At 57.8% G+C, this 25,968-nt stretch overlaps 2 protein-coding genes across 3 annotated transcripts; both read right to left on the bottom strand.

Annotated features, from left to right (window-relative positions):
• Nucleotides 1-448: 448 nt before the first annotated feature.
• Nucleotides 449-17,828, bottom strand: BCKDK (branched chain keto acid dehydrogenase kinase). 2 transcript variants are annotated; one of them, XM_048853391.2, is made up of 13 exons: nucleotides 17,753-17,828; nucleotides 13,064-13,130; nucleotides 12,582-12,802; nucleotides 10,033-10,101; nucleotides 8,589-8,699; nucleotides 8,204-8,251; nucleotides 7,251-7,370; nucleotides 5,904-6,002; nucleotides 5,376-5,449; nucleotides 4,650-4,778; nucleotides 4,321-4,410; nucleotides 3,914-4,075; nucleotides 449-2,189 (listed from the first exon to the last, which is right to left on the bottom strand). In XM_048853391.2, exons 3-13 carry the CDS (start codon nucleotides 12,780-12,782, stop codon nucleotides 2,045-2,047), a joined length of 1,248 nt encoding a protein of 415 aa, XP_048709348.1. In that variant the 5' UTR covers nucleotides 12,783-12,802; nucleotides 13,064-13,130; nucleotides 17,753-17,828; the 3' UTR covers nucleotides 449-2,044. The 2 variants fall into 2 exon arrangements, with proteins under 2 accessions (XP_048709348.1, XP_048709350.1); XM_048853393.2 differs by lacking the exon at nucleotides 17,753-17,828 and adding an exon at nucleotides 16,163-16,254.
• A 3,263-nt stretch (nucleotides 17,829-21,091) lies between these two features.
• Nucleotides 21,092-25,910, bottom strand: LOC125638107 (vitamin K epoxide reductase complex subunit 1-like protein 1). The gene is made up of 3 exons (XM_048853399.2): nucleotides 25,704-25,910; nucleotides 21,635-21,744; nucleotides 21,092-21,551 (listed from the first exon to the last, which is right to left on the bottom strand). The coding sequence occupies exons 1-3, from the start codon at nucleotides 25,871-25,873 to the stop codon at nucleotides 21,325-21,327; spliced, it is 507 nt and encodes a 168-aa protein (XP_048709356.2). The 5' UTR covers nucleotides 25,874-25,910; the 3' UTR covers nucleotides 21,092-21,324.
• Nucleotides 25,911-25,968: the final 58 nt, after the last annotated feature.

The following is a 25,968-nucleotide window of genomic DNA, read 5'->3' as shown; positions in this document are numbered from 1 at the left end:
CCCTGGATGGCATTGGCCACAGGCTCCCAAAGGGAAGAGATGCAGGGTCCAGGTGGCTCTGCCCAGTAATAAACAGCTGGCATAGACGGGATGTTGTTCCCATATCATCGATATAAGAGAAGGGAAATGCAAAACTACACCCAGAGCTGCGTGGGGGCAGGAGACCTGACCCGTGACGGTGTGAACTCAGAGAGAGTAGAAAGGGGACGGAAGTATACGCACATAACTGGGTTGGATGGACACACACAAACAGTGTACTTCCAGCTGCTACAAGAAGAGTGGGAGGGAGGCAGAAAAAAACACTCCTGGGGGACCCTCCCCAATAGAATATCTGACGGGCGGGATAGGAACAGCTCCCCCCCTGCACCCCCCGCTGTTTGGATAGTCCAGCAGGAGAGAATAGGCCCCGGCCCCAAAAGATGTCATGTGAACAGAGGAGAACCTCAACTTTCGTTTCTTGTTTAATAGAGAAAGTTTCTTGCCTTCACTGGTGGCAGAGAAAGGGCAAATTTCTCACCGGATCATTTCCTTTCCGTTACACCCTCAAGCAACCAGAAGAGCTCCTTCCCACAGAGAGGCCGAGAGCAGAGCTGCACGGCAGGGTCACTGTGTGTCATCCTGCACTTTTTTCCCCATGCCCCCCCCATCAGCATCCACACTCATATGTTGAACTCCACTGCCATTCCCGCAACGCCCTGTATCCGTGTCCTCCGGCTTTTCACACGTCATGGATTCCAAGGCCAGGAAGGATCTTTGGGATCTCGTCTGATCCCCTCACTCCCCTCCCATAACACAGGCTAGAGAACTGCCCCAAAATAATTCCTAGAGCAGAGCTTTTAGCAAAACATCCAACCTTATCCCGCCCATTTCCCGGAACCCAATATGAGAGACAGACGCAAGGAGCTCCATCTATTTAGCTTAACAAAGAGAAGGGTAAAGGGGGGGGTGACTTGATCCCAGTCTATAAGTACCTACATGGGGAACAAATATTTGATCACGGGCTTTTCAAGCTATCAGACAAACCTAACAATGTCCAATGGCTGGAGGTTGAAGCTAGACAAATTCAGACTGGAAACCCGGGGCAAATTTTTAACATTGAGAGGAATTAACCACTGGAATGACTTCCCAAGGGTCATGGTGGATTCTCCATTACTGGCGATTTTAAAATCAAGCTGGGATGTCTTCCTGAAAGATCTGCTCTACTTCAAACAGGAGTTAATTCGTGGAAGGTGCACAGCTTGTGTCTGACTAGATGATCACAACGATGCAAGGAACCGCAGCTCTGCCCTGCTCCCTCCGGCACAGAGTCACACGGCCTCGCCGCCTTTCAGAATCGGCGCTTTTAATCAGTATCACAGCGAGATACAGGTCCAGGGTCTGGTTCCCCCGGGCCACCCCCGAGGAGGGGAGTCAAACCCACATCCTGCCCCACCCCCACCCCCCTGAAATAAACAAGAAAGCAGGAAAACAAAAACCAGGGCTAGAATTGGCATCCGCCATGTGCCGTGGGTGGGTGGGGAATCCAGCATCCAGGCGCAACCATAAAATTCTTCCCCTGTCCAAAGTGTGAAGGGGTGGGGCTCTTGAGACAGGTGGGGGAGCGATTCTGGGGCCATGCGCAGCAATAAAAGTCTTCCCCCCCACTCCAACGCCGTCCTTCGATTTGGTTTCTTGAGAAGAAGGGAATGAAACAAGGGTGAGAAAACGAGTGTGCAAGGTGCTGGCAGTGTGGAGCTACCAAGGGAGGTACATGCGCCGGGAAGCGTCCGTTGCCTTCAAAACCTGTTTGGGGTTGGTCGACCCAGGCCCCGCCCCACCGAATAAAGAATCCATTAGGGTGCTTCCAGGGGCGGGACTGGAATAACCAGCAGGAGGCGACGTCCCGTCCATAAGCTCAAAGTCGCCCCCCCCCTCGTGGAGATGCAGGGAACCCAGGAGTCCGGGGCCGTGGGATCAGGGCCGTGGGTATCCAAGCACAGAGTGACGGGAAGCAAAGCCAATGTCCATGCGGAGGGGGCCACGGCCCAGGGAGAGGGGGGCGTCTCTAGATGCGGAAACTCTCCTCCTTGCCATCAATGTGTTTCAGACGGAGGTACACGTCGGTGCCGATGCCCTGCAGGGACTGGATGCACAGCGATCCCCCCAGGTACTCGGCATAGGCACGGGAGGTCGGCAGCCCGAAGCCGAACCTGTGGCAGAGACAGACAGATGGGGGGAGGGGGGCAGGGTAATCACATGGGAGTTATAGACTGAGACGGTCAGCTCTTTGGTCTACCATAATACACCTAATAAATAACGTACAGCACCTAGCACAACAGAGTTCTGGGCCATGACTGGGCTCTGAGGTGCTACGATAATATGCCTAATAATGTACAGCACCTAGCACAACGGGGTTCTGGGCTATGTCTGGGTTCCTAGGAGCGACTGTAATACACCTAATAACGTACAGCACCTAGCACAACGGGGTTCTGGGCCATGTCTGGGCTCTTGGGCACTACCATAATATACCTAATAATATACAGCACCTAGGACAACGGGGTTCTGGGCCATGTCTGAGCGGCTAGGTGCGACCGTAATACGCCTAAGAACGTACAGCACCGAGCACAACGGGGTTCTGGGCTATGACTGAGCGCCTAGGCGCTACTGTAAAACACCTAATAACGTACAGCACCGACCACAATGGGGTTCTGGGCCATGTCTGAGCTCCTCGGTGCTACCGTAAAACACCTAATAACGTACAGCACCGAGCACAACGGGGTTCTGGGCTATGACCGAGCTCCTCGGCGCGACCATAACCACAGCTAATAAATAAGAATACACACCACCACAGGTGCCGACCCTGAGTGTGCTCGGGGGCTCAAGAACTCACAGGGAAAAAAACAGGGGGGGTGCTCAGCACCCACCACTCGCAGCTGTTTGGCCGGGGTGCCGCTCAGCTGTTTGGTAGCTGGCTGGAGGCACTTGGGGGAGGGCAGAGAGCAGCGGACGGTCAGGGAACCTCGGGGAAGGGGTGGAGCGGGGGGAAGAAAGGGGTGGAGGGAGGGCGGGGCCTGGGGGCTGAGCACCCACCAGGAAGAATAAAAGTCAGCACCCGTGCATGCGACATATTGTAAATGGCCAACACGGAGATGCTGTGGTGTGGTCCTGGCCTGGGAAGCAGGACGCCTGGGTTGTGAAGGAGCGGAGCGCGGTCTAGTGGGTTAAAATACGGGGGGGCTGGGTCTCAGGACTCCTGGGTTCTAGCCATCCGCTCCAAATCTCCGTCAGACTCTCCGGGGCAGAGTCGCCGGGGAATCGTTCGACGACTCGTCTTTTCATCGAAACACACGGGATGAACAAATTGGAACCGGACAAAACGTTTCATCGTTTTCCCAAACGACAACGTTCCAATTTTCCCGATTGAAACCCCTTCGACCTTTGAGCTCATCAGACCGATCAGCTGGCGAAAACGGGTTGAAATCACAGAACGGTCGGACAGGAAAGGACCTCGAGAGGCCATCAAGTCCGGCCACTGTGCTGAGGCCAGGACTGAGTAAACCTAGACCCGCCCTGACAGGCGTTTGTCCCACCTGTTCTTAAAAACCTCCAATGAACATCCCCAGTGCTCCCAACCGGGGGTGAACTAGCCTTAACGTTAGAAAGTTTTTCCTAAGATCTAAACGAAACGTTCCAATGGACCCAAATCGGGGGTGAGGGGAATCGGCTTTTCAATCCGCGGACGTTGTCAAGATTTTGGTTCGCGGACGGTGAATCTCTTCAAACTCTCGGCAATACTGGCAGGCTGGGGAAAGCCTGTTCCGGCCCAGCTGGGCGGATCCCGGCTGAGGACCCGTCCAGGACGCCCCGTGGGCGGAGGATGCCGGGAATGCTACCATGCAGCTGGCAACGCGGCGGCTCGAAGCGCCGGACTCACCCATGCATCGGGCCCGACTGGCCGCTGTTGACCATGTCCACCATGTTCCCGAAGAGGGTGTTCATGCGGGGGTCTTGGGCGCTGGACTCCGCCGTCGTGAAGTGATAATCCGTCACCTTCTCCAGGTGCTCGTGGGGGATCCCGCCACCCCGGTCCGAAATCCTATCGGGGACGGGGTGCACTCAGTACCAGGCAGCTGACACACCACGGCTCACCCCACTTCCACCCATCTCGCTGGTCCCCGCCCGGGGCAGGATCGTCTATTCCCCAACGGAGACGCCCCATCCGGGCCCACCCGATTCTCAGCCAACATTTCCCCTTTCTTAATTTCAGCCCCTGCCTCAGCCACCCCGGAGGGACCCCCGCTGACGTCACCGGGGGCCGGGGTCGCAGCCGGCACGCGGTACCTGATGATCAGGTCGATGTCGTTGTTGGCGATGGTGATGACAATGTCCGGTACATTGTACGGCGTGTCCAGGTGAGACTCCATGGTGGCCCTGGGGAAGGGGGAGAGTGAAAAATGTTGCCTAAAATCAGGCCCCGCCCTGCCTATCCGCCCAGTGTCCCCTAGCGGAGAAAGGCCCCGTGTCCATTCCCCACCTCCCGAGCCAGCCAGTCCCCTGCCCTGGGGCTAGATCAGAGCTGGCGCCCCCTAAAGAGGAAAGGCCTCATGTCCCATTACCCGCCCCCCTGAGCCAGCCCCTTTGCCATGCACTGGGTGGACGGCGGAGCTCACCTCATGGCGTTCTTGAGCAGCTCCGGCAGGATGTAGTCGAGGGGCATGGGGATGAAGGGGAAGCGAGCAGCCACATGCCCATTGATCCGCACCCGCGGGGCGTTCCCGTACTTGTGCTCACACAGACGCCTACACCCAGGGAAAGGGGGGAGGAACAAACCATTAGCCAGGCTGGGTCGGTCACTCAACCTCCCCACCGCACTGGATCAAACCTGATTCCGACTCCCCCCGATCTAATCCACCATATCCCACGCCCCTGCCAAAACTGGAGAGAGAACCCAGGAGTCCTGGCTCCCAGCCCCCGCTACTCTAACCACTAGACCCCACTCTTGTTTATATGGACAGATGTCCCCTTCCATTCAGGATGAATGAACATCCCCAGTGCCCCAGCCATATCTCAGGGAGTTCCCTAGATACACGCAGCAGCCGATCATCTACCCTTAAAAGATCTATTCATAAAACCGGGGTGATTTTTCCAGACACATCTCAGCCGGTTAGTGGTTGAACAAGAACAGCAGGATCTCTGCAAGCCACCAGCTGAACGGGAGAAGGGAACCACCCCGTACGAATCCACCTGCAGATCCAGCGGAGCAATACTTGGAGGAAGAAGACATTTCCTCCGCTCTCCCGCCACGCTACCCGTAAATCGGAGCAGGGCGAAATGTAAACGGTGTAACTCCAGGCTGCCTCCACCATTTGGTGCCACAGACCATCATTATTCCATACCTTGCAAAATCCACCCACTTCTCAATGATTTTCTTCGGGGAGAGACGGGTGCAGATGATACCCACGAAGTCCGGCTGCCAATCAGACAGAGACCACCAATCAGGCAGGGCTTTAACCCGTGCCCCATGCCCTGCCCCCCGCCCCGAGCCAGCCAGTCCCCCGCCCTGGGACCGGAGAGAAGCCAGCGCCCCCTAGAGGTGAAAGGCTCCATGTCCATTACCTGCCCCCCGAACCAGCCAGTCCCACACCCTGGGACCAGATGAGAGCCAGCGTCTCCCAAAGGGGAAAGGCCCCATGTCCATTTCCCGCCGCTCTGAGCCAGCCAGTCCCACGCCCTGGGACCAGAGCCGTGCCAGCACCCCCTAAGAGGGAAGGCTCCAGACCCAAGCAGGGTGGTTCCATAATATATTATGAATTTCCAGGTGGCCGACTCTAATCCGTTGGGGGCAGCCAGCTATTTCGCGTGTGTTGCCCGTTCTAGGGCGGCAGGGAGCCGAGGGGAATGGGTGAGCAGAGGCCGGGCCGTACCTTTTCCTCGTGCAGCGCCAGGTGATGGATCGCCAGCATCCGGATCCCCAGCCGGGAGGTGAGCATCTTGTCTAGGAAATAGCGGATGACCTTCTCGTCCTGATACGGGAGGAGAACGGCAGCGAAGGGGTTAACAGACAACAGCTCAACAAAGACGCAGAGAGGACTCAGGGGACCTGGCCTGCTGTGTGATGTTGGACAAGTCATGTCCCCGCTTCGTGCCTCAGTGTCCCTATCTATAAAATGGGTATAAAGATACCGGCCTCCTTTGTAAAACGCTTTGAGATCTACGGATGGAGAAAGCGGGTTAAGTACAAGGAATCAGGACTGTGCTGAGACCAAGGCAACACACAGAACCAAAGCCAAATACTTCCGTATGGCTCAGACAGACAGGGTTATTTATGAGTAATAACCAGAGACAATAAATGGATAAAAATTTTAAAAAGCTTCAAAATAAACATCGATATTCTCCATGGAAGCCGCAAACAAACAAAAATGGAATTCCGCCAAGCCTAGACATTGACAAGTGACTTAAAATATTGAATGATTATTCAAAAATAATCATAAATGCAATCAGCATAATGGGATTTAAGGAGCTAATACAATGCAAGAGAAAATCAACAAGAATCAGTAAAAGATTAGTAAAAGATGAATACTGATGATTGGAAATGAGTGTAATGGGGGGGAGGAATACTGAAATAAGGATAATTAATCCAAAATAACAATAAATACAACAAGCATAAGGGGAATTAATAATTGATAATAAAATCTGTATTTACCAGTTAGTAAAATATTAAATTACCAACACAGAACATGATGATTTAGACATAAGTAGGTGGAATATTGACAAAAATCCGGAAACGATGATAATTAGTCATCAATAATAATAACAGACGTAAAAGGTACTAGCAAAAATGATCATTCTAAATAATAATTAATAAGCATTAACTCAGCAGTGACAGTGCGGGTTATAATCATTCCAAGTGCTCACGTAGTACTTTTCATCAGCAAACGTCATTTTACAAAGGATGGTATCTGTCTCATTCACAGATGGGGAAAACGACACACCAATAGGGGACGTGACTTAACCAGGCTCACCCAGCAGAGCGCATAGCAGAGCTGGGAATGGAACCCAGGAGTCCTGGCTCTCCACCCCCGTACCCTAACCTACTAGACCCCACTCCCCCCCCAGAGCCAAGGAGAGAACCCAGGAGTCCTGGCTCCCAGCCTCCCCTGCTCTAACCCACTAGATCCCACTCCCCTCTCAGAGTTTGGGATAGAACCCAGGAGTCCTGGCTCCCAGCCCCCCCCGCTTGAACCCTTCTCACAATCCCAGCCCCCCAATACCTGGATGTGTTTACGACACTCCCGCACCCCCTCGGCCAGCAGCGTCACCACGTCCTTATGATCATCCAGCAGCTGCCGGACCAGCTTGCAGTACTGGGCTTCTGCCTCTTGGTCCTTGATCTGGGAGGGGGACAGGACGGAAGGGACATGAACCTGTGTGGAAGTCAGCGCCCCCTGGAGGGGAAAGGCCCCATGCCCCGGATCGGAGCCGGTGCCCCAGAGAGGGGTAAGGGCCATGTCCCATTTCCACCAAACCATCAGCATATGGTCAATTTATTGTGTCACCTTAGCCATATAGATCAAAGTACAGAACAGAAAGAAAGAAAGAAAGAAAGAAAGAAAGAAAGAAAGAAAGAAAGAAAGAAAGAAAGAAAGAAAGAAAGAAAGAAAGAAAGAAAGAAAGAAAGAAAGAAAGAAAGAAAGAAAGAAAGAAAGAAAGAAAACTTAGATAGATCGATCATTCAGTTGAGATACTGGATGGTGCATTCAGAGATGGATGGAGGGATGGATCCAGTCGAGATAGATGGCTGGTGTGTACTGATGGATGGATGGATCCAGTCAAGACAGACAGATAGCAGGTATGGGGTGGATGGATTCAGCCAAGATACATGGCTCACATCTACAGAGATGGATGGATGGATGGATCCAGTTGAGACCACCGGATGACATGTACAGGGAGGGATGGATGAAGGGTTGACAGATGGATGGATCCAGTTGAGATACATGTACAGGGATGGATGGCGTCTGCAAGGGCGGATGGAGCAGTGTGAGGTTGGGTGGATGGAGATGTGATAACCTAGGTTATCCTGACCCTCCCTGCAGATATTCTACCCTTCGCTCGATTGGCCCAGGCACAGGATCAGTCGGCAATGGGGGAAGGGAACGTATAACCTGTTCCCGTAATTTAACTAGCGCTTTGGGTGCTGGGGGCCACCCGATAATCGACTACTCACCGTGGGGAATTCGCTCAGCATCTGGAAGGCTCGGATGTACAGCTCATGCTGAAGGACGGAGAAACGAATAAGCGTCAAGCGAGGCAGGGAAACACTGACTGGCAGCAGGGTTCACCTGATAGCGCACAGGACTCCTGGGTTCTCTCCCCAGCCCTGGGAGGGGAGTGGGGGCTAGTGGGTTAGAGCAGGGGGCACTGGGAGCCAGGACTCCTGGGTTCTAACCTCAGCCCTGGGAGGGGAGGGGAGGCTAATGGGTTAGAGCAGGGAGGGCTGGGAGCCAGGACTCCTAGGTTCTATCCCCACCCACACTACAACCGCCAGATCCCCCCTGTGTCCCCTTCCCCCTCACGGTGTTCCTCAGCCGTGCCCCCGCTCGGGTACGTACCACGTGGAGGATGGTGGGGTTGCATCCGATGATGAAGGGGAGGCTGCGGAAGCCCTTGATGCGATGGGCGATGCGGACGGGCAGCTCGCGGTGAAGGTAATGGGCACTTTTCTACAGGAGGAAGAACTCAGAGTGTTATTGACCGGGGTCAGGGGACAGTGGCCAGAGCAAAGGGACTGGGAGCCAGGACTCCTGGGTTCTCTCCCCTGCTCTGGGAGGGAAGTGGGGTCTAGTGGTTAAAGCAGAAGGGGCTGGGAGCCAGGACTCCTGGTTTAATCGAACTAAAGAGGTAAGGTGCTGATCCTATGTCTGTACCTAATTCTGTTCTTCCTCCCTTAATCCCGACCCCTGCAATCAACCAGTCCGAATTCTCCTTCACTTTCTGTCTTAAACTGTTTTGAAGAAAAATTTCACGGCTGTTCCTCAGCTGCCCCCACCCCAGAGGTGGCTGCATCTCAGCGCTGGGTGAGCCATTCCTGTGCAGAGACTGGGATGAAGGTTGTTACAATCCCATCAGTTCATTTAATGGGGTAGGACGTAACACGCCGGGCGATCTTCCTGGAAACAGCCAGCACACCCTCAGGCCTGGGCAGACTGGAGAACTGTGCTGAGCAACGAGGCAACGAGTGTGTCAGTTCTCAGCTGCACACACAGTGGGAGAGAACCCAGGAGTCCTGGCTCCCAGCCTCCCTGCTCTAACCCACTAGACCCCACTCCCCTCCCAGAGCTGAGGAGAGAACCCAGGAGTCCTCGCTCCCAGCCCCCCTGCTCTAACCTACTAGACCCCACTCCCCTCCCAGAGCTGAGGAGAGAACCCAGGAGTCCTGGCTCCCAGCCCCCTCTGCTCTAACCCACTAGACCGCACTCCCCTCCCAGAGCTGAGGAGAGAACCCAGGAGTCCTGGCTCCCATCCCCCCCTGCTCTAACCCACTAGACTCCACTCCCCTCCCAGAGCTGGGGAGAGAACCCAGGAGTCCTAAGAGATCCCAGCCCACAGGCTGAATGAGGCACTGGCTGGGTGTGCCCTGGCATCTGTCCTGCTCAGGAGATGCTGGCACCCATCTGTTGGCATCTTTAGGGCTGCTTCCATCCCTCCCTCACAGGACCCAACCTGCAGCCTGCAGCTCCTCCCCACCAATTCTAGCAGAACTAGAGTCAGAGTGGCTGGGAGCCAGGACTCCTGGGTTCTCTCCCTGGCTCTGGGAGGGGAGTAGGGTCTAATAGTTAGAGCAGGGGGCTGGGAGCTGGGACTCCTGGGTTCTATTATTAATTCCCTGCGTGAATGTGTGATCCTTCCCCCCGACCCTTACTCTGTGCCTCAGTTTCCCCTGCATGTATAACAGGGATAGCACTTTTTTCCCCTCTGGTAAAGTGGGGTTCAGTTGGAGCTCTCAGATGGGCCAGGTGGGGGCATGCTGGGGGGCTGTGCCGGTCCACAGCTTACCAGGAGGTGGCTGCCATCCTGCGACCGTCCCGAATACAGCATGGTGGTGGGCGTCAATCTCACAGACGGCTGGGAGAGAACATGAAGGAGGCAGATTAGTGAGGGGTCCAGAGCGCTCCCTGAGGGCAGAGGGGGGATCAGCAGGTGGAGCATGGCAATACATCTGTAAGGCACGGCCACGCCCACGTGGGGCATGGGGGGTGGGTCTGTGAGGTGCCCACAGGAACAGAAGAGAGAGAGGGAGGGAGTGTGAGATGGGGAAAGAATGGGACAGGAACGCCGAGAGAATGAAGGAGGAAGAAACAAAAAAGGAATGAGAGGGAAAGTGGATGAGGAAGAAAGGAAGGAGAAAGAGGAAGAGAAAAGAGTGAATGAGAAAAAAAAGAAAAACAAGAATGCATGAGGAAGAAATAAAAGGAGCACGAGTGAGGGAAAGAATGAATGAGACAGAAAAAAAGGAGAGAAATAGGATTGAATGGGGGAGAAATGACAGGAAACAGAAAGGAGTGAATGAAGGAAAGAAAAAAGAGAAATGGAGAAAGAAGGCTGAATGAGGAAGAAACAAAAAGGAGGGAAAAGATGGTGAAAGAAGCAGAGCAGAGGGAGAGAAAAGAACCAGACAGCAAGAACGGAGGAGGAAGGGGCTTGATTCCATTCCTCAGGAGACGCCCACACGGGGCTGGACCCCCCGCCTCCCGAGGGGACCCCCACACGGGGCTGGACACCCCCCAAGCCAGGGGACCCCCACATAGGGCTGGACACCCCCCAAGCCAGGACATTACACACACACAGAACAGCCAAGTGTCAGGGTTGGGGTTCGGGGAAGGAGGAATTGGAAACCCCGACGCAGGCTCTGACACAGTGGGGGGACAGCAGGCTAGATGGGCCCGTGGGTCTGTTCCGGGGCAGCAGGGAGGGGGCAAGATCCCAGGCTAGATGGGCCCGGGGGTCTGATCCAGGTGGCAGGGAGGGGGCGGGATACCAGGCTAGATGGGCCCTTGGGCGAACCCCGGACTTGGTCGTGCCAAACACCTGCGCTGGCAGTCCTCGCGGCTTTCGCTGCCAGGAGGCACATGGGAGCCCAGACCTGCTGCTGGGACCAACGCCCCAGATTCCCCGGTGATGAGCCAGCACCCGCCGCGGGGGGCAGAGCAGCTACAGCCGTCCGGACGCCTTCAATCTGCAGCGCCTGGAAGGGCCGGGTGGGTAACGGCTCCCGTCCCCCAGTCTGTTCCCTTGTGCGGCTGTTCCCCAGCTGCCCCACCCCAGAGGTGGCTGCATCTCAGCACCAAGCGCGCCGACCTCGTTCCTCAGGAACTGGGTCTCACAATTCAGCCCCGGCTTTCAACGGGCCGGGGCCCAGGATCCGGGCCTCCCCTGGCTGAGGTGTGGGCTCTTGAGAGAGGAAGAGCAGGAGTTGCCATGGATACCTAGGCAACCGAGAGGGTTGCCACGGCAATACTGCTACCTGCCCAGCAACGGGGAAGGGGTTTTCAAAGGATGCTAAATGGAAAAAGCAAACAGGAAATCAAAAGTAGCGAATGCAAGGCGGGGGGGGGGGGGGGGGGGGGGCTTCTGATCGGCCTCTTCAAGTCCGGGTCAGAGCCGGCGCCCCCTAGAGGGAACAGGCCCCGGGCCCCATTCCCCACGCCCCTGAGCCAGCCAGTCCCTGTGTCTGCGGCCAGATTGGAGCTGGTGCCTCCTAGAGGGGAAAGGCCCCTTAATTTCTGTCTCCGGCCTATTTCACTAAACCCAGATTAATACCGCCTGGACTGGCAAAGCATCCCTTCTTCTGTGGCACATGTGTGCGTGTTTTATTTGCCAGTAGCTTCGTACCTGGCGAGCGGCTGAAATTAATATTATTAAACTCCCCTCTAGTACAGGGGACGGGCGGTAATTCTTCAGCACGTGGCCTGGTTTCTCTTGAGTAAATATTTGGCTGCTTAACGCTGGCTCACGCTGCCAAGCTCCCTGCCCGCTCTCCCCTTCCTATTTAACACAATGGGACCGACTTACCCCGCTGCACATCCATTGTAGCAGGGAATGAATCTGGGTGACTAGCTGCTGTGCAGCGTGGGGGAAAGGAGCCAAGAGAGGAACAGATGACTCTCACACAAGAGATGGGTCGCCCAGTGCGGAGATGCAGCCACCTCTGGGGTGGGGCAGTTGGGGCCCAGCCGTGCAGCAAGGCCATAGGGGGTCGGCTCAGCTGGCGCTGAGATGCGGCTGACTCTGGGGCGGGGCATGGCAGCCAGCTAAGACGTGCAGGGCTTTGGGACAGGAAGTGAAAAGGAATCCTGTGTCCAATTGAAAGAGCAGAAGGGAATTTGGGAGAGTAGAGTGGAGTCCCCAGAGCTGGAATTTGGCCAGGATCCCAGGATGAATGAGCCCCACCCGGCTCTCTGCAGCACAGCGCCCCCTAACGCCACACTGAGGCATTGAAGCCAGAGGAGAACACCCTCTCCCACACCCCCTGCAGCACAGCACCCCCTAGTGCCACCCCCTGGGCTTGCCTCAGTTTCCCTCCTGACTGAGCCAACGCCCCTCACCTTCTCCGCTGCGATGTCAATGGCCGACTGGTTGTAGAAGGAGGTGACTGTCTTGGATCGCTCTCGGGCCAGCTCCACATGGTGGTTATCCATGACAGAAGTGGACCGGTACCGGAGGGCCGGGGACAGGAGCCAGTTCATGGAGGGGGCCCGGTTGCCCGTTCCCCCCAGCTCCACCCTCAGGAGAGCTTTCCACAGCATTTTCCTGCCTTCACAGACACCTGGAGATGACAGACAGGAAGGTTCAGAGCAAATCTGGCACTGGGATGCGACTGCCTCTGGGGTGGGGCAATGGACGAACAACCAGAGATAATACCACACAGGGATGGCTCGCCTGGGGCTGAGATGCACCACCTTTGGGGTGAGGCAACTGGGGGGAATTGCTGCGCTCAATGGGGCGGTCTGGGCAGCAACCGTGGGCCCGATCGTGGTTAGGAACTCTTAGCTGCTCTCATAATAGACGGCCTCCGGAAGTCACTTACCTCAGGTGAACTTGGTTATTTTGTGGAGGTTTCCTTCCTTGCCAACAGCGGGGAGCGCCGTTTCCATCTAAAAGAAAAGAGACACACAGTGGGGATTTCACATCGTCATGAAGAGATAATAATTCGCCCCCAGGACTCCTGGGTTCTATTCCCCTGCTCTGCTCCAGCTTCCTGGAGGCACCCCGGGCCAGTCGCTGCACCTCACTTTCCCCATCGGCACAACTTGGAGATTGATCCTGCCTTTGTCGGTCTGAATGGTAAATGCTGCGAGGTCGGGACTGCCTCTCCCAGGGATCTGCGCTGTGCCAGGCATGATGGGGCCCCCATCTCAGGCAGGCGAAGGGTCTATGCAGCATCCGGTGTGACGGGGACCTTGATCTCGGTTGGGGTGGGTTCGGGGGAAGGGGGGGGTCTGTGCAGTGCCCAGCACGACAGGGACCTTGCTCAGGGTAATAACCTCTGGGTGTACTGAGAAATTCCAAAAGAGAGAATGTGTGGATTAAACAGGGTGAGTGACAGACAGAAGGGTGTTTACGGGATGGATGAGAGGGGTGTATGGGGATAGATAGATAGATAGATAGATAGATAGATAGATAGATAGATAGATAGATAGATATTAAAAACTAGAGAGAAAGTGCGCTGTTTGGAGATGGACGGCTAGCTACAGACAGACAGAGGAGAGAACAGATGCAGAGGGAGGACACCGACAGAGAGATCAGAAAGTGACCGAGACACCTGTTGAAGAGCTGGAGGGGGCGGGGGGGAGCTGGACAGATCACTGAGGGCCTGGCTAGAGAGAGAGCAGATTAAAGAGAAACCAGGGTGACGTGTTTTGTCCTTGGCTTGCTGGATCTGCTCCCAGGGAACAGCCTAGGTGGACAGAGCGGGAAGGGGCGGGCACAGGGGGGGAAGAGTAGAAATGCAGACAGAGAGAGAGAGAGAGAGGGAGAAAGAGAGAACGAATCATTCACCGGACAGAAGAAGGCCAAGCACCGACCTGCGCCCGAGTGGAAGGAACCCCGGGAGCCCCGGTGTCCACGGAGTGGGTGTCTCTGCCCGGCCGCTGAGTGGGCAAATCAAACACCCAGCGTGGGGTTACACGCGCCCCACCACCACCAGGTGCATGGCCCATTGGTCCCATCCATCCCCACCCCCCTTAGCCAACACCGGCTGCCACAGCCAACCAAGGAGCACCCTGCCTATCCGCCCAGAGCGGGGCCCGCTGCACGAGCACCTGGACCGTGCCGCCAAGGGGGTGGGGAGGGCGTCAGAGAGCAGATGGATGAGTCAGACAGCCCAAGGACCTAGAGATGGCCAGACATCCTAGGCATGGACAGACACCCTAAGGGCAGGCAGACAGACATCCTACGGACAGGCAGACAGAAGGCCAGACATCCTAGAGATGGACAGACACCATAAGTTCAAGCAGACAGACGGACTGACACCCTAAGAGCAGGCAGACAGACATCCTAGAGACAGGCAGACAGAAGGCCAGACATCCTGGAGTTGGACAGACAGATACCCTATAGACAGACAGATGGATAGGCACCCGATGCATAGGCAGACAGACAGCATCCTAGGGACCTAGGGACAGACAGACAGACATTAAGATGGACGTGCCAGGGAAGGATGACAGACAGACTGACATTCCAGGGATCTAGGGATGGACAGACACATGGACAGAACCAGGATCCCCCAATGCTTCGCGCGAGGTCTTCGTTCCCAGTTCCCCCTCTCTCCAGCAGCCCCCCAACATCAACCCCAGCCGCGCTACCCCCTCTCCCCCACTCTAGGTCAACTCAAGCTGTTGCTGTGATACACACCCACTCCCCACCCAGTCAATCCCAGATCATGAGCAGCTGGGGGTGTCATACGGGGAACCTTTCCTTCCGGGGCCCTGGTTCAAATCCCAGGAGCGGCCAGTGGGGCCCCCGCCAAGCAGACGCTTGGCAAGATGAATACGGTGGGTCCAGGCGTCACCCCAAGGAGGGCCAGGGCTGGAGACCCCACATGTACCAAAGTGAGGAGAGCCTCATTGACACGGGGTTATTGGTGTGGGGACAGAACCCAGGAGCCCTGGCTCTCAGCCCCAACCCCACTCGACCCCACTCCCCTCTCAGAGCCAGGGATAGAACCCAGGAGTCCTGCCTCTCTGCCCCACCCCCCCAAACCTAGAAGACCCCACTCCCCTCTCAGAGCCGGGGAGAGAACGCAGGAGGCCTGGCGCCCCGCCCTCTGCAACAGACTTGGATGGTTGGATTTATCTCAGGCCACTGGCATTTAGCCTGGCGTGAACCTCGCACAGAGGAGAGGAACCAGAGAGAATAAAAACCAGGCCCCACCCCAATCGCTCTGTGCCACCCCGCCACCCACAGAAAAGCCATCTGCCACCAGACATCGAAGAGGAGAGAAAAAATATCCGGACTCCTGGGTTCTCTCCCCAGCTCTGGGAGGGGAATGGGGTCTAGTGGGTTAGAGCAGGGGGGACTGGGAGCCAGGACTCCTGGGTTCTCTCCCCAGCTCTCGGAGGGGAGTGGGGTCTAGTGGTTAGAGCAGGGGGAGCTGGGAGCCAGGACTGCTGGGTTCTCTCCCCAGCTCTGGGAGGGGAGTGGGGTCTAGTGGTTAGAGCAGGGGGAGCTGGGAGCCAGGACTCCTGGGTTCTATCCCAGCTCTGGGAGGGGAGTGGGGTCTAGTGGGTTAGAGCAGGGGGGGCTGGGAGCCAGGACTCCTGGGTTCTCTCCCCAGCTCTGGGAGGGGAGTGGGGTCTAGTGGTTAGAGCAGGGGGAGCTGGGAGCCAGGACTCCTGGGTTCTATCCCAGCTCTGGGAGGGGAGTGGGGTCTAGTGGTTAGAGCAGGGGGGCTGGGAGCCAGGACTCCTGGGTTCTATCCCAGCTCTGGGAGGGGAGTGGGGTCTAGTGGTTAGAGCAGGGGGGCTGGGAGCCAGGACTCCTGGGTTCTATCCCAGCTCTGGGAGGAGAGTGGGGTCTAGTGGTTAGAGCAGGGGGGCTGGGAGCCAGGACTCCTGGGTTCTATCTCAGCTCTGGGAGGAGAGTGGGATCTAGAAGCCAGGACCCCTGGGTCCTGAGGCTATTCACCCACCTTGTTCTGGAGCTGGGGCAGCTGTTACCCTCTGGGAAAGCAGTGACCACGCTAACAGCCGAACAAGGCTCTGTTTGCCTGGCTGGCGCGGTCGGATTGCGAGCGCTCTGCGAATGTGCATAGCAGCCTTGCCTGCCCTCCCCCAGCCCTGTCCTCAATTCACCCCCAGCAGCTGTGCCCGGTGGGGATGGTCTCCAGGACATGGAGGGGAGGGGCCTTGTTCCCACAACGCAGCCCGTTCGGGGAGAATGACTTTAGCCTCCCCCTGCCCCCTAATATGCAGTCCCATGTTGATGGAAGGGGGCACTGTGTCTTGGGACCCCACATGCCTCTACAGCTTGCTGCACTGGGACAGGGCTGATATGGGAATAGTGATCAGGGCCATACGCTGGGTATACTGCCTTGTCCGCGGCTGCTATGGGGCCAGACAGGCTTCCCCAAGCTCCAGGTGAGCTTGGAGGGGATACCAACCTAGACAGACTGCCCAAGCCATGTGGCACTGGGCCAACGAGCCATGGTCCATCTAGGCACTATGCTGCATATAAGGCCCAGTTGGCATACAAATTACCCCCTTGTGTTCACAAGCTGCCGAAAACTCTCCATCCCCAAGATCCAACCCAGCCAGATCTCGGGGCCCTGGGGTCTAGTGGGTTACAGCCGGTGGGGCTGGGAGCCAGGACTCCTGGGTTCTCTTCCCAGCTCTGGGAGGGGAGTGGGGGCTAGTGGGTTAGAGCAGGGGGGGCTGGGAGCCAGGACTCCTGGGTTCTCTTCCCAGCTCTGGGAGGGGAGTGGGGGCTAGTGGGTTAGAGCAGGGGGGGCTGGGAGCCAGGACTCCTGGGTTCTCTTCCCAGCTCTGGGAGGGGAGTGGGGTCCAGTGGTTGGGGGGCGGGGCTGGGAGCCAGAACTCCTGGGTTCTCTCCCCAGCTCTGGGAGGGCAGGGAGTAAAAAACTCTTATCTGAGGTCCAGCGTGGTGCATTTCAGGTCTCGTCCCAAGGTGCCCGATATCAGGGGCAGGTGCATGCCAGGCCCCCAGCGCAGTCCATCGCCCCCTAGCCCGGGCTCTTTGCACCCCAGAAGGCAGGGCTGGGGGCGGCGGAGCCGGGACAGGACAGCAGGAGCCCAGCCCTGGCATCGGGGACGTACAGCCCCGGCGCCTGCCCCCCACCACGGCCAACTCACCGGCATCAAAGCATTGCAGGAGCATCCCTGGCACCCAGCTCCACCCCTCCAGACCCCACTCTGGGGATGGAACCCGGGCGTCCGGGCGCCCAGCCGGCCCCCCTCTCTATGCACTAGACCCTGCTCCCCTCCCAGAGCTGGGGATGGAACCCAGGAGTCCTGATCCCCCAGGTCCCCCCCCGCTCCAGCCAGCCCCCGCTTCTCTAACCACTAGACCCCACTCCTCCCCCTCCCCGGGCCGGGGATGGAACCCAAGTGCCCGAGGCCGGACTCGAACCGGCGGCTCAGAAACCCTAGGGCCCGTTTCCCATCCCCTTGCGCCACATGGGGAAAGCAGGGAATGGTACAGCCCCAACCCCCCCCCCCCCATTCCCACCGCCACGGTGGTACGTTCTAAAGGGGGCCCTTACCGCCAGGTGCGGGGCCTGCAAGGTTCCACTCTGGGGGACCGGAGCGAGCCAGCAGCCTCCGCCGCTGAAAGGGGGGGGGGGGGGGGAGCCTCAGCCACCACGCAGCCCGGGAGCAGGGTGTCTTGGGAAACGTAGTTCCGACCAGCAGCTGTCCTCAGGCAAGTCAACAGTAAAGCGTCTCCTGGAGAACTACAAATCCCAGAAGGCAATGCGATGAGAGAGGGCTCCATGAGCGGCTGGGGGCGCAAAGCCTCATGGGCAACGTAGTCCCATAGGGCATCTCCCTGCTTGTCAATGGGAAAAGCCGGCCGGCCTGCCTGCAGTTCCCAGCATGCTCTACAAAGGGAACAGGATTCCACCCCCCTGCATAAAACACAGCACAGTGCCTCATGGGAGGTGTAGTGTTGGAAAGTTCTGTGCAGAAGTCACTAGGAGCCAGGACTCCTGGGTTCTATCCAGGGCTCTAGGAGGGAAGTGGGCTCGATCTGGGAGCCAGGACTCCTGGGGTCTTTTGTTCATTTTTTCTACTCCAGAAAAACCTAGAGGCCCCAGGCTCAGAGCAGGGCAATATTGTGCAAGGTGCTGTACCAACACCTAGGAAGGCCATCCATTCGGCAAGGAGGAGAGGGGACAAGTAACTGTTGAGGGTGGGGGCAGGAGGGGGCACAATTTAAAAGTTCTGGTGATTTGCAGCAGGGTTCAGGGCAGGTACTCAAGAGACAAGGGAGTTTCCATTTCTAGAGCTGCTTCTGAGGTCATGCTGTACAATACTACGTAATAGCAGATGGAGACTGTTCCAAAATTAAGCTACCCAGGGAAAAAACTGGTTATAGGATTCATACGTGCATTAAAAATCTTAACAAGAAAGTTGTCTTAATATACGGTTAAGAGTTAAGGCCAGTTTGTACAGGGGTAGCTCGGACACTTGAAATTCTTTTTAAAAAACACTCCGAAATCATTATACAGTCTGTCATTTGGCTTCTTTGATGGGCTACCTGGAAATAAAGTGCCGGAACGAATCTAGTGAATGAATATAATCCCCCCACAACTACATACAGCTTTATTATTACAACCAAACCACGCGAGGTTTTGATCAGAAAAAAAAACCCTCTCTTTATTTCAGTGAAGATGTTGTTTGGAGCAAAGTAACAGCGTTTGCAGAATTGCGTTTCTTTCCCAACTAAAAGACAAACAAACGTGTAGAGGTTAGCGTCGATTCCCCTTGGGTTTTAATTACCCAAATCTCTCGGGTATAAATTATTTGATAAACTACTTCAGATAAAATATAGCAGCAATTCTGTTGGTGACACATATTGCTGGCAAGCGTAATTTAGCCATTGTTGAAACAGTTTAAAATTAATATTGGGGCTTATTAATCACAGGGAAACGTAGCCCTTCTTAGTGTAGGAAAAAGTCCAAACTTAATTGTCTTTTCACCATTGCACAAAGCTAACAACAGGTACCCTATTAAATTGGCTTAGTTTAAACGCAGACTGTCCTTGAACCGCTTTTCAGAAAAAGAAGTAAAAAAGCCAAATACAATTCCAAGGCCTAAGGAACACACTTGTGAATGCCACGCTGCCTGAAAAAGTGAAAGTCATGGGAGACTATTCAGTCAACTATTCAGGCGAAGGGTCAAAGGCACCCCCTTGGTTACGTTATTAAGGTTTGAAAGTCTGGAAAGAAACGACTGCCCATCACATATTGTGAACCCACTCCGTGCAAAAAATATAAAAATATAAATCCTGGCAGAAATATGGGGGGGCACATGACCCCTCTCCCCACACGTTGCCTCGGCCAAAGAGCTTAAGAGCCAGCTGCATCCACCTCTTCCGCTGACCTGCTGTGTGACCACGGGCACATCCCTGCCCCTCGCTGTATCTCAGTTTCCCCCCTGTGTGAAACAGCATCTCACCGGGGGCACTGAAGATTAACAAACTTGAATTTGCAAATTGCTTTGAGATGGTAGGTGGAAAGACTCTAGGGAAGGGGAGATAAGACCTTCAAAGAGTCCCTCCTAGTGACACATGCAATTTAGGATTACGGCAAGCAACAGAAGATTTAAGGTCACACTGGCCCAATTGCCCCTTCAGTGAAATTAATGCGCAGGGAAATTTGAACCCTATGCATCTCTGCAGCAAGCAGAGCTGACCTGTGGAACTCACTGCTGCAGAAAAGCAGAGATCAGAGACTGCATCTAGGTGAAACACACATTGAACATGAATGCTACAATCGGTCTGCAGTGAAAGAAGCCCAGTGGGAACTCATGGCTCACCGCAGCAAGGCATCGAAGAGGGGTTGCATCTTCCTATGAACCATCCATTGTCGAGCAGAGATGGAAGCAGGACACCAGATTTACCGAGTCCACGGATCTGAGTTGGGGCACCAGGGCGAGGGCACGACCCCAGGCTAGATCCAACCCTTGTCCTATCGCCATATCCTAATGCTCTGTACCTTTTTAGCCTGACACCACTATCTACGCATTGCCTGGCTCCCAAGTTTCCAAAGGGTTAAATAACGAGACACCAAACACACCCAGCGGCCTATTGCTGAGGGCGCCTTTATTTCAGCCACAAACAGGGAGCTCCAGCTGGTCTCGTCATGGTCATATTGATTTGGTGCACAGTGCCCCCTGCTGGTCAGTTAACAAAAGTACCGCTGTCATTGCAGCAGGGGACTTACAAGCCGGGGCTACATAGGGCTAGATCAGGATCTCAAACTTGAATCACCATGAGGGCCACATGAGGACTAGTCCATTGGCCTGAGGGTCACATCCCTGACCCCCAGCCCCCACGCTGCCCCCAGCCCCAGCCCTGTCCCCACTCCACCCCTTCTATGAGGCCCTGCCCCTGCCCCACCCCCATTCCAACCCCTTCCCCATATCCCCGTCTCGCCTCTTCTCCCTCTCCTCCCCTGAGCGCCTGGCTCCCTGCTCCTCCCCCTCCCTCCTGGAAAGCACTAAGCGCCGCCAAACAGCTGTTTGGCAGCAGGAAGCGCCTACAGGTAGGCAGAGGAGCGGGGACACGGAGCGCTGGGGGAAGGGGAGCCTGGCTGACCCCAGGAAATAATCCCTTGGGCCGCCGCGTGTTTGAGACCCCTGGGCTAGACTGCGTTCTTGTTTAGTCCATTCACACTGAGTTTGTCAAGATCAGAATCCAGCCCTGCCTCCACTGATGTCAGTAGGGTCATATCTCTCTCACTCTCCCTCACACACACACACGCTGGTCCCTGCTGGAAAGAATCGGCATACGTGAGAGCTGCTCTGCCCCCTGCTGGAGGTGATGAAACCTGATCTCCCGTGTGTGTGTCTGTCTCTCTCTCTCACACTCAGTCCCTTGCTGGGTATGTGTGCGTCACGTAACCATTTTAACCCACATGATACCAGCATTTTGGTTAAGCCAGAAATGGCCTCAGTTTGTGTTTAAAGGGTGAAGGACCCAGGGTCTGATCTGGTTTGGCACAGAGGGGGCAGGATACCGTGCTAGATGGGCCCCTGGCTCCTATACAAAGAGGCTTCGCGGTCGCAACTGCAGCTCCAGGAGGGGGCTGGGCCGGGGCTCCCTCAGCCATGCTCACTGCCCCTTGGGCTTGGTGCGGCGTGGCCCGCTCCCACTCAGGCCGACCAGACGCTGGTAGTTGAGGAGGAGCAGGGCGCCGTTGAGCAGGTAGGTGGTGACGCACACCAGGCAGAAGTCGTGGAGCACGAAGAAGAGGATGTAGGCCAGGTAGAGCGAGCCGGCGATGGAGACCAGGGAGGTGCCCAGCAGGGTGACGGCCGCCAGGGTGCTGGGAGTGAAGCCTGGAGACGGTTCGAGAGAGGGCTCGTTAGATCAGGCACCAGCCTGCCCGTGTGGGACGGGGTAGATGCCCCTCCCCACTTACCCAGCAGTGTCTGTAGGATGTAGAAGACGATGCCAAATAAGCTGTTGGGCTGATTAAAGACGCTGTGTTTCCCCAGGAGATCTTCCACCAAGCCAAAGCCACGGCCCCACCTGCAGAGAGAACGGGGACATAGGACCAGGGGCTGCAAGGAGGCTGGCAGTGTACAGACAGCGATCCTCGCCTTCCACAAGGTGGACTCTGCTCTAACCACTAGACCCCACTCCCTTCCCAAGGCCAGGGATAGAACCCAGGAGTCCTGACTCCCAGGCCCCTAACTCCTGCTCCAGCTGGGGCGGGGAGCTCTGATTCCTGCAGCCCCTAGCGCAGGGAGCTCTGCCCCCTTCCTGTTTGCTGCCCCTCCCCCTTGCAATTTTGATGCCAGTAACAAATTCTGATGATAGCTCATTTCACACCCCCTGGCACTGAAGGACCCCAGTGAGCTGAGGCTGGGGGGCCGCAGGGGTGGGCCGGTTCAGCTGACTGGAACAGCCCCCGGGGCCCCAATAGGGTCCAGAACCGGGTTACATTGCAGCTCCCCTGGGCCCTGCAATTGCCAACCGCTAGGTAGGCATGAGCCTCTACACACGTGGCAGAAACAGAACACCCTGGCAATGATTGACAACGGCCCCCACCCATCACAGCCCTGGCGGCAGGCGGGACTGGTGGCCTAGGAAACGCTTTCATTGATAAAAGCTCCCCTCTTCCCCACCCCCTGGCAGGAGATAAGCCAGCTGTTTATCCCGCAGCCAGATGTTTCAGGGTGTTGCCCACTGCGAGGGGAGGGGGGAGCCCAGGCCCGTGCAGTCAGGCCCGCGGATGCTAACACACGCATACAGCCAAACCCGAGTCCTGACGGAATCCGAATCGGTGTTTCGCCCGCGCCCCAGATCCCTGCGGGGGTGTTTCTCACCGAGATCACGGCCCCCGTCACGCTGGGCGGACACCCCCTCCCTCGCCCGCCAAGTGCAATCAGTGCCCGGTACTGCATGGACCCGACTTGCCCTTCCCTGACTGAGATTGGGACCCCTGTCGTGTCAGGCACTGCATGGACCCCCCCCCCCCCAGCCAAAACCAGATCCCCCACTGCTCCAGGTGCTGCACAGGACCCCCCCCCCCCACTCCCCGACCAAGATTCGGGCCCGCCGTTGTTCCAGACGCTGGGCAGACACACGGCGAGAGACGGTCCCTGCCCCGCAGAGCTGACAGTCTAAACAGACAAAGGATCATTGTCCCCGTTTTACAGATGGGGAAACTGAGGCCCAGATGCAGCATCGGAGGTGGAGCTGGGAACAAAATCAAGATCTCCTGGGTCCCAATCCTCACTCCATGGCCCAGTCCTCCCTGGCTCTGTTGACAGGCCAGGGTCATTCCCCTTCCACCTCTCTCTGCCAGTGATAAAGCGTCCATCACCTCTGCCCCGTCCCTGCGTTCGATCTGGCTGTTTGCAGAAGACTAAGTAAACTTAACTCCGGTTCTTTCCCTCCACCCCTCTCCGCCCCCAGGAACATTTTCCCCCTCCACTAAAAAGGACAGCAAATTCACTCCAGACCCTTCAAAAACATTTGTAAAAGAAGTTTCAAGGGCCTCCCAATGAGACGAAAAATAGTTCCAAGTGCCCCCCACCTTCCAATTCACTTGCCAAAAGTTTCTCGTTTTATAACCATGTTTCCCTATATTTTTTAAAAGTGTTTCTCGCCCACCCCCCTCCCCAGTCTTGGTATCCTTACAGTCGCTCCTAGAAGCGCCAAAGAAGGATCACCAGGCACTGTACAAACCCGGGCCCAGATGACAAACCCTGCCTCCGAGAGCTGAGCAAGAGCTCCGAGCTACAGCCAAGCCACTGCTCTAGCCACCTGGCTGGTGGGTCCGGCTCACTGAGGGCCGCCAGATTTGGGAAGAGGAATTCCCCCAGCTCAGACCGGCAGGGACCCTGGGGCAGACTTCACCTCCCTCTGCAGCGTGGCTCCCCTGGGCCCATCTCAGATTATCCACTCCCTGGTATTGCAAGGGCCTCGGGCATTGGGGGTCCTCTGCCTGATCGCGCTCAACACAGAGGTAACTGGGATGATCTCAGGGTCTCTCTGGAGCTAACAAACAAACTGGGGGGGAGCCGGCAACACAGAGCACAAAGGGGCCAGGCTGGAAACAGAGATGCCAGGTCATCAGCAGGGCTGAGGCTGCAGGAAAGGACTAAGCAGAGGGTGCAGAACCACAGGGCTCTCCCATGGAGTGGGAAAGCACATAGGGCCTAGGAGGCTGGGGTATGCCCCGTAGGCTAGGCATGTAGGGCTGCAGCACAGCACGGCATCAGGGTCATCGCACAGGGGTGTGGGCACAGCACAGGGGGCAGCAGGGTGGAACATAGTCCATGGGATTGGAGCAGCAGAGCGATTCCACTGGGGGGGCTGGGGCAGCTGGGGGGGGGCTATTGCACAGGGCGGCTGAGAAAAGGAGGCTATAGCACAGGGGTGTAGCAGTAGGGAGCAGGGGAGTTTCATGCAATGGGGCTGGGACTGCAATGGGAAGCAAGGGGGGGTTGCAATGGGGAAGGGGGAGTCGTGCAATGGGGCCGGGGGGGTGCAGTGGGGGGAGGGGGAGTCGTGCAATGGGGCCGGGGGGTTGCAGTGGGGGGAGGGGGACTCGTGCAATGGGGCCGGGGGGTTGCAGTGGGGGGAGGGGGACTCGTGCAATGGGGCCGGGGGGTTGCAGTGGGGGGAGGGGGACTCGTGCAGTGGGGCCGGGGGGGTGCAGTGGGGGGAGGGGGACTCGTGCAGTGGGGCCGGGGGGTGCAGTGGGGGGAAGGGGACTCGTGCAATGGGGCCGGGGGGTGCAGTGGGGGGAGGGGGACTCGTGCAATGGGGCCGGGGGGGTGCAGTGGGGGGAGGGGGACTCGTGCAATGGGGCCGGGGGGTGCAGTGGGGGGAGGGGGACTCGTGCAATGGGGCCGGGGGTTGCAGTGGGGGGAAGGGGAGTCGTGCAATGGGGCCGGGGGGTTGCAGTGGGGGGAGGGGGACTCGTGCAATGGGGCCGGGGGGTTGCAGTGGGGGGAGGGGGACTCGTGCAATGGGGCCGGGGGGTTGCAGTGGGGGGAGGGGGACTCGTGCAGTGGGGCCGGGGGGGTGCAGTGGGGGGAGGGGGACTCGTGCAGTGGGGCCGGGGGGTGCAGTGGGGGGAAGGGGACTCGTGCAGTGGGGCCGGGGGGTGCAGTGGGGGGAGGGGGACTCGTGCAATGGGGCCGGGGGGTGCAGTGGGGGGAGGGGGACTCGTGCAATGGGGCCGGGGGGGTGCAGTGGGGGGAGGGGGACTCGTGCAATGGGGCCGGGGGGTGCAGTGGGGGGAGGGGGACTCGTGCAATGGGGCCGGGGGTTGCAGTGGGGGGAAGGGGAGTCGTGCAATGGGGCCGGGGGGTTGCAGTGGGGGGAGGGGGACTCGTGCAATGGGGCCGGGGGGTTGCAGTGGGGGGAGGGGGACTCGTGCAATGGGGCCGGGGGGTTGCAGTGGGGGGAGGGGGACTCGTGCAGTGGGGCCGGGGGGGTGCAGTGGGGGGAGGGGGACTCGTGCAGTGGGGCCGGGGGGTGCAGTGGGGGGAAGGGGACTCGTGCAGTGGGGCCGGGGGGTGCAGTGGGGGGAGGGGGACTCGTGCAATGGGGCCGGGGGGGTGCAGTGGGGGGAGGGGGACTCGTGCAATGGGGCCGGGGGGTGCAGTGGGGGGAGGGGGACTCGTGCAATGGGGCCGGGGGGTGCAGTGGGGGGAAGGGGAGTCGTGCAATGGGGCCGGGGGGTGCAGTGGGGGGAGGGGGACTCGTGCAATGGGGCCGGGGGGTTGCAGTGGGGGGAGGGGGACTCGTGCAGTGGGGCCGGGGGGTGCAGTGGGGGGAGGGGGAGTCGTGCAATGGGGCCGGGGGGTGCAGTGGGGGGAGGGGGACTCGTGCAGTGGGGCCGGGGGGTGCAGTGGGGGGAGGGGGAGTCGTGCAGTGGGGCCGGGGGGTGCAGCGGGGGGAGGGGGACTCGTGCAATGGGGCCGGGGGGTGCAGTGGGGGGAGGGGGACTCGTGCACCCCCCCGCGCACCTGGAGGTGAAGACCTTGGAGCAGCTGACAGAGGGGCTCAGGTCGCACATGGCCCGGTAGCCGGGGTCCCGCTCCCGCGAGCTCTCCACGTGCAGCGCGTACACGGAGAGCGCCAACCCCAGCGCGCAGAGCCCGAGCCGCAGCGCCCGCTCCCAGCCCGGCGCCGCCATCGCCCGCCGCCACCGCGCGCTGGGCACGAGCTCGCCCCCCCCCGGCCCGCGCGCCTGCCAATCAGCAACCGGCGCGGGCCCACTGGCTGCCCCTT

This window comes from Caretta caretta, chromosome 6, assembly GCF_965140235.1.
Source record: "Caretta caretta isolate rCarCar2 chromosome 6, rCarCar1.hap1, whole genome shotgun sequence".
Classification (NCBI taxonomy): domain Eukaryota; kingdom Metazoa; phylum Chordata; order Testudines; family Cheloniidae; genus Caretta; species Caretta caretta.
The sequence above is the reverse complement of the archived record's forward strand: the minus strand, read 5'-3'. Positions and strand labels throughout refer to the sequence as shown.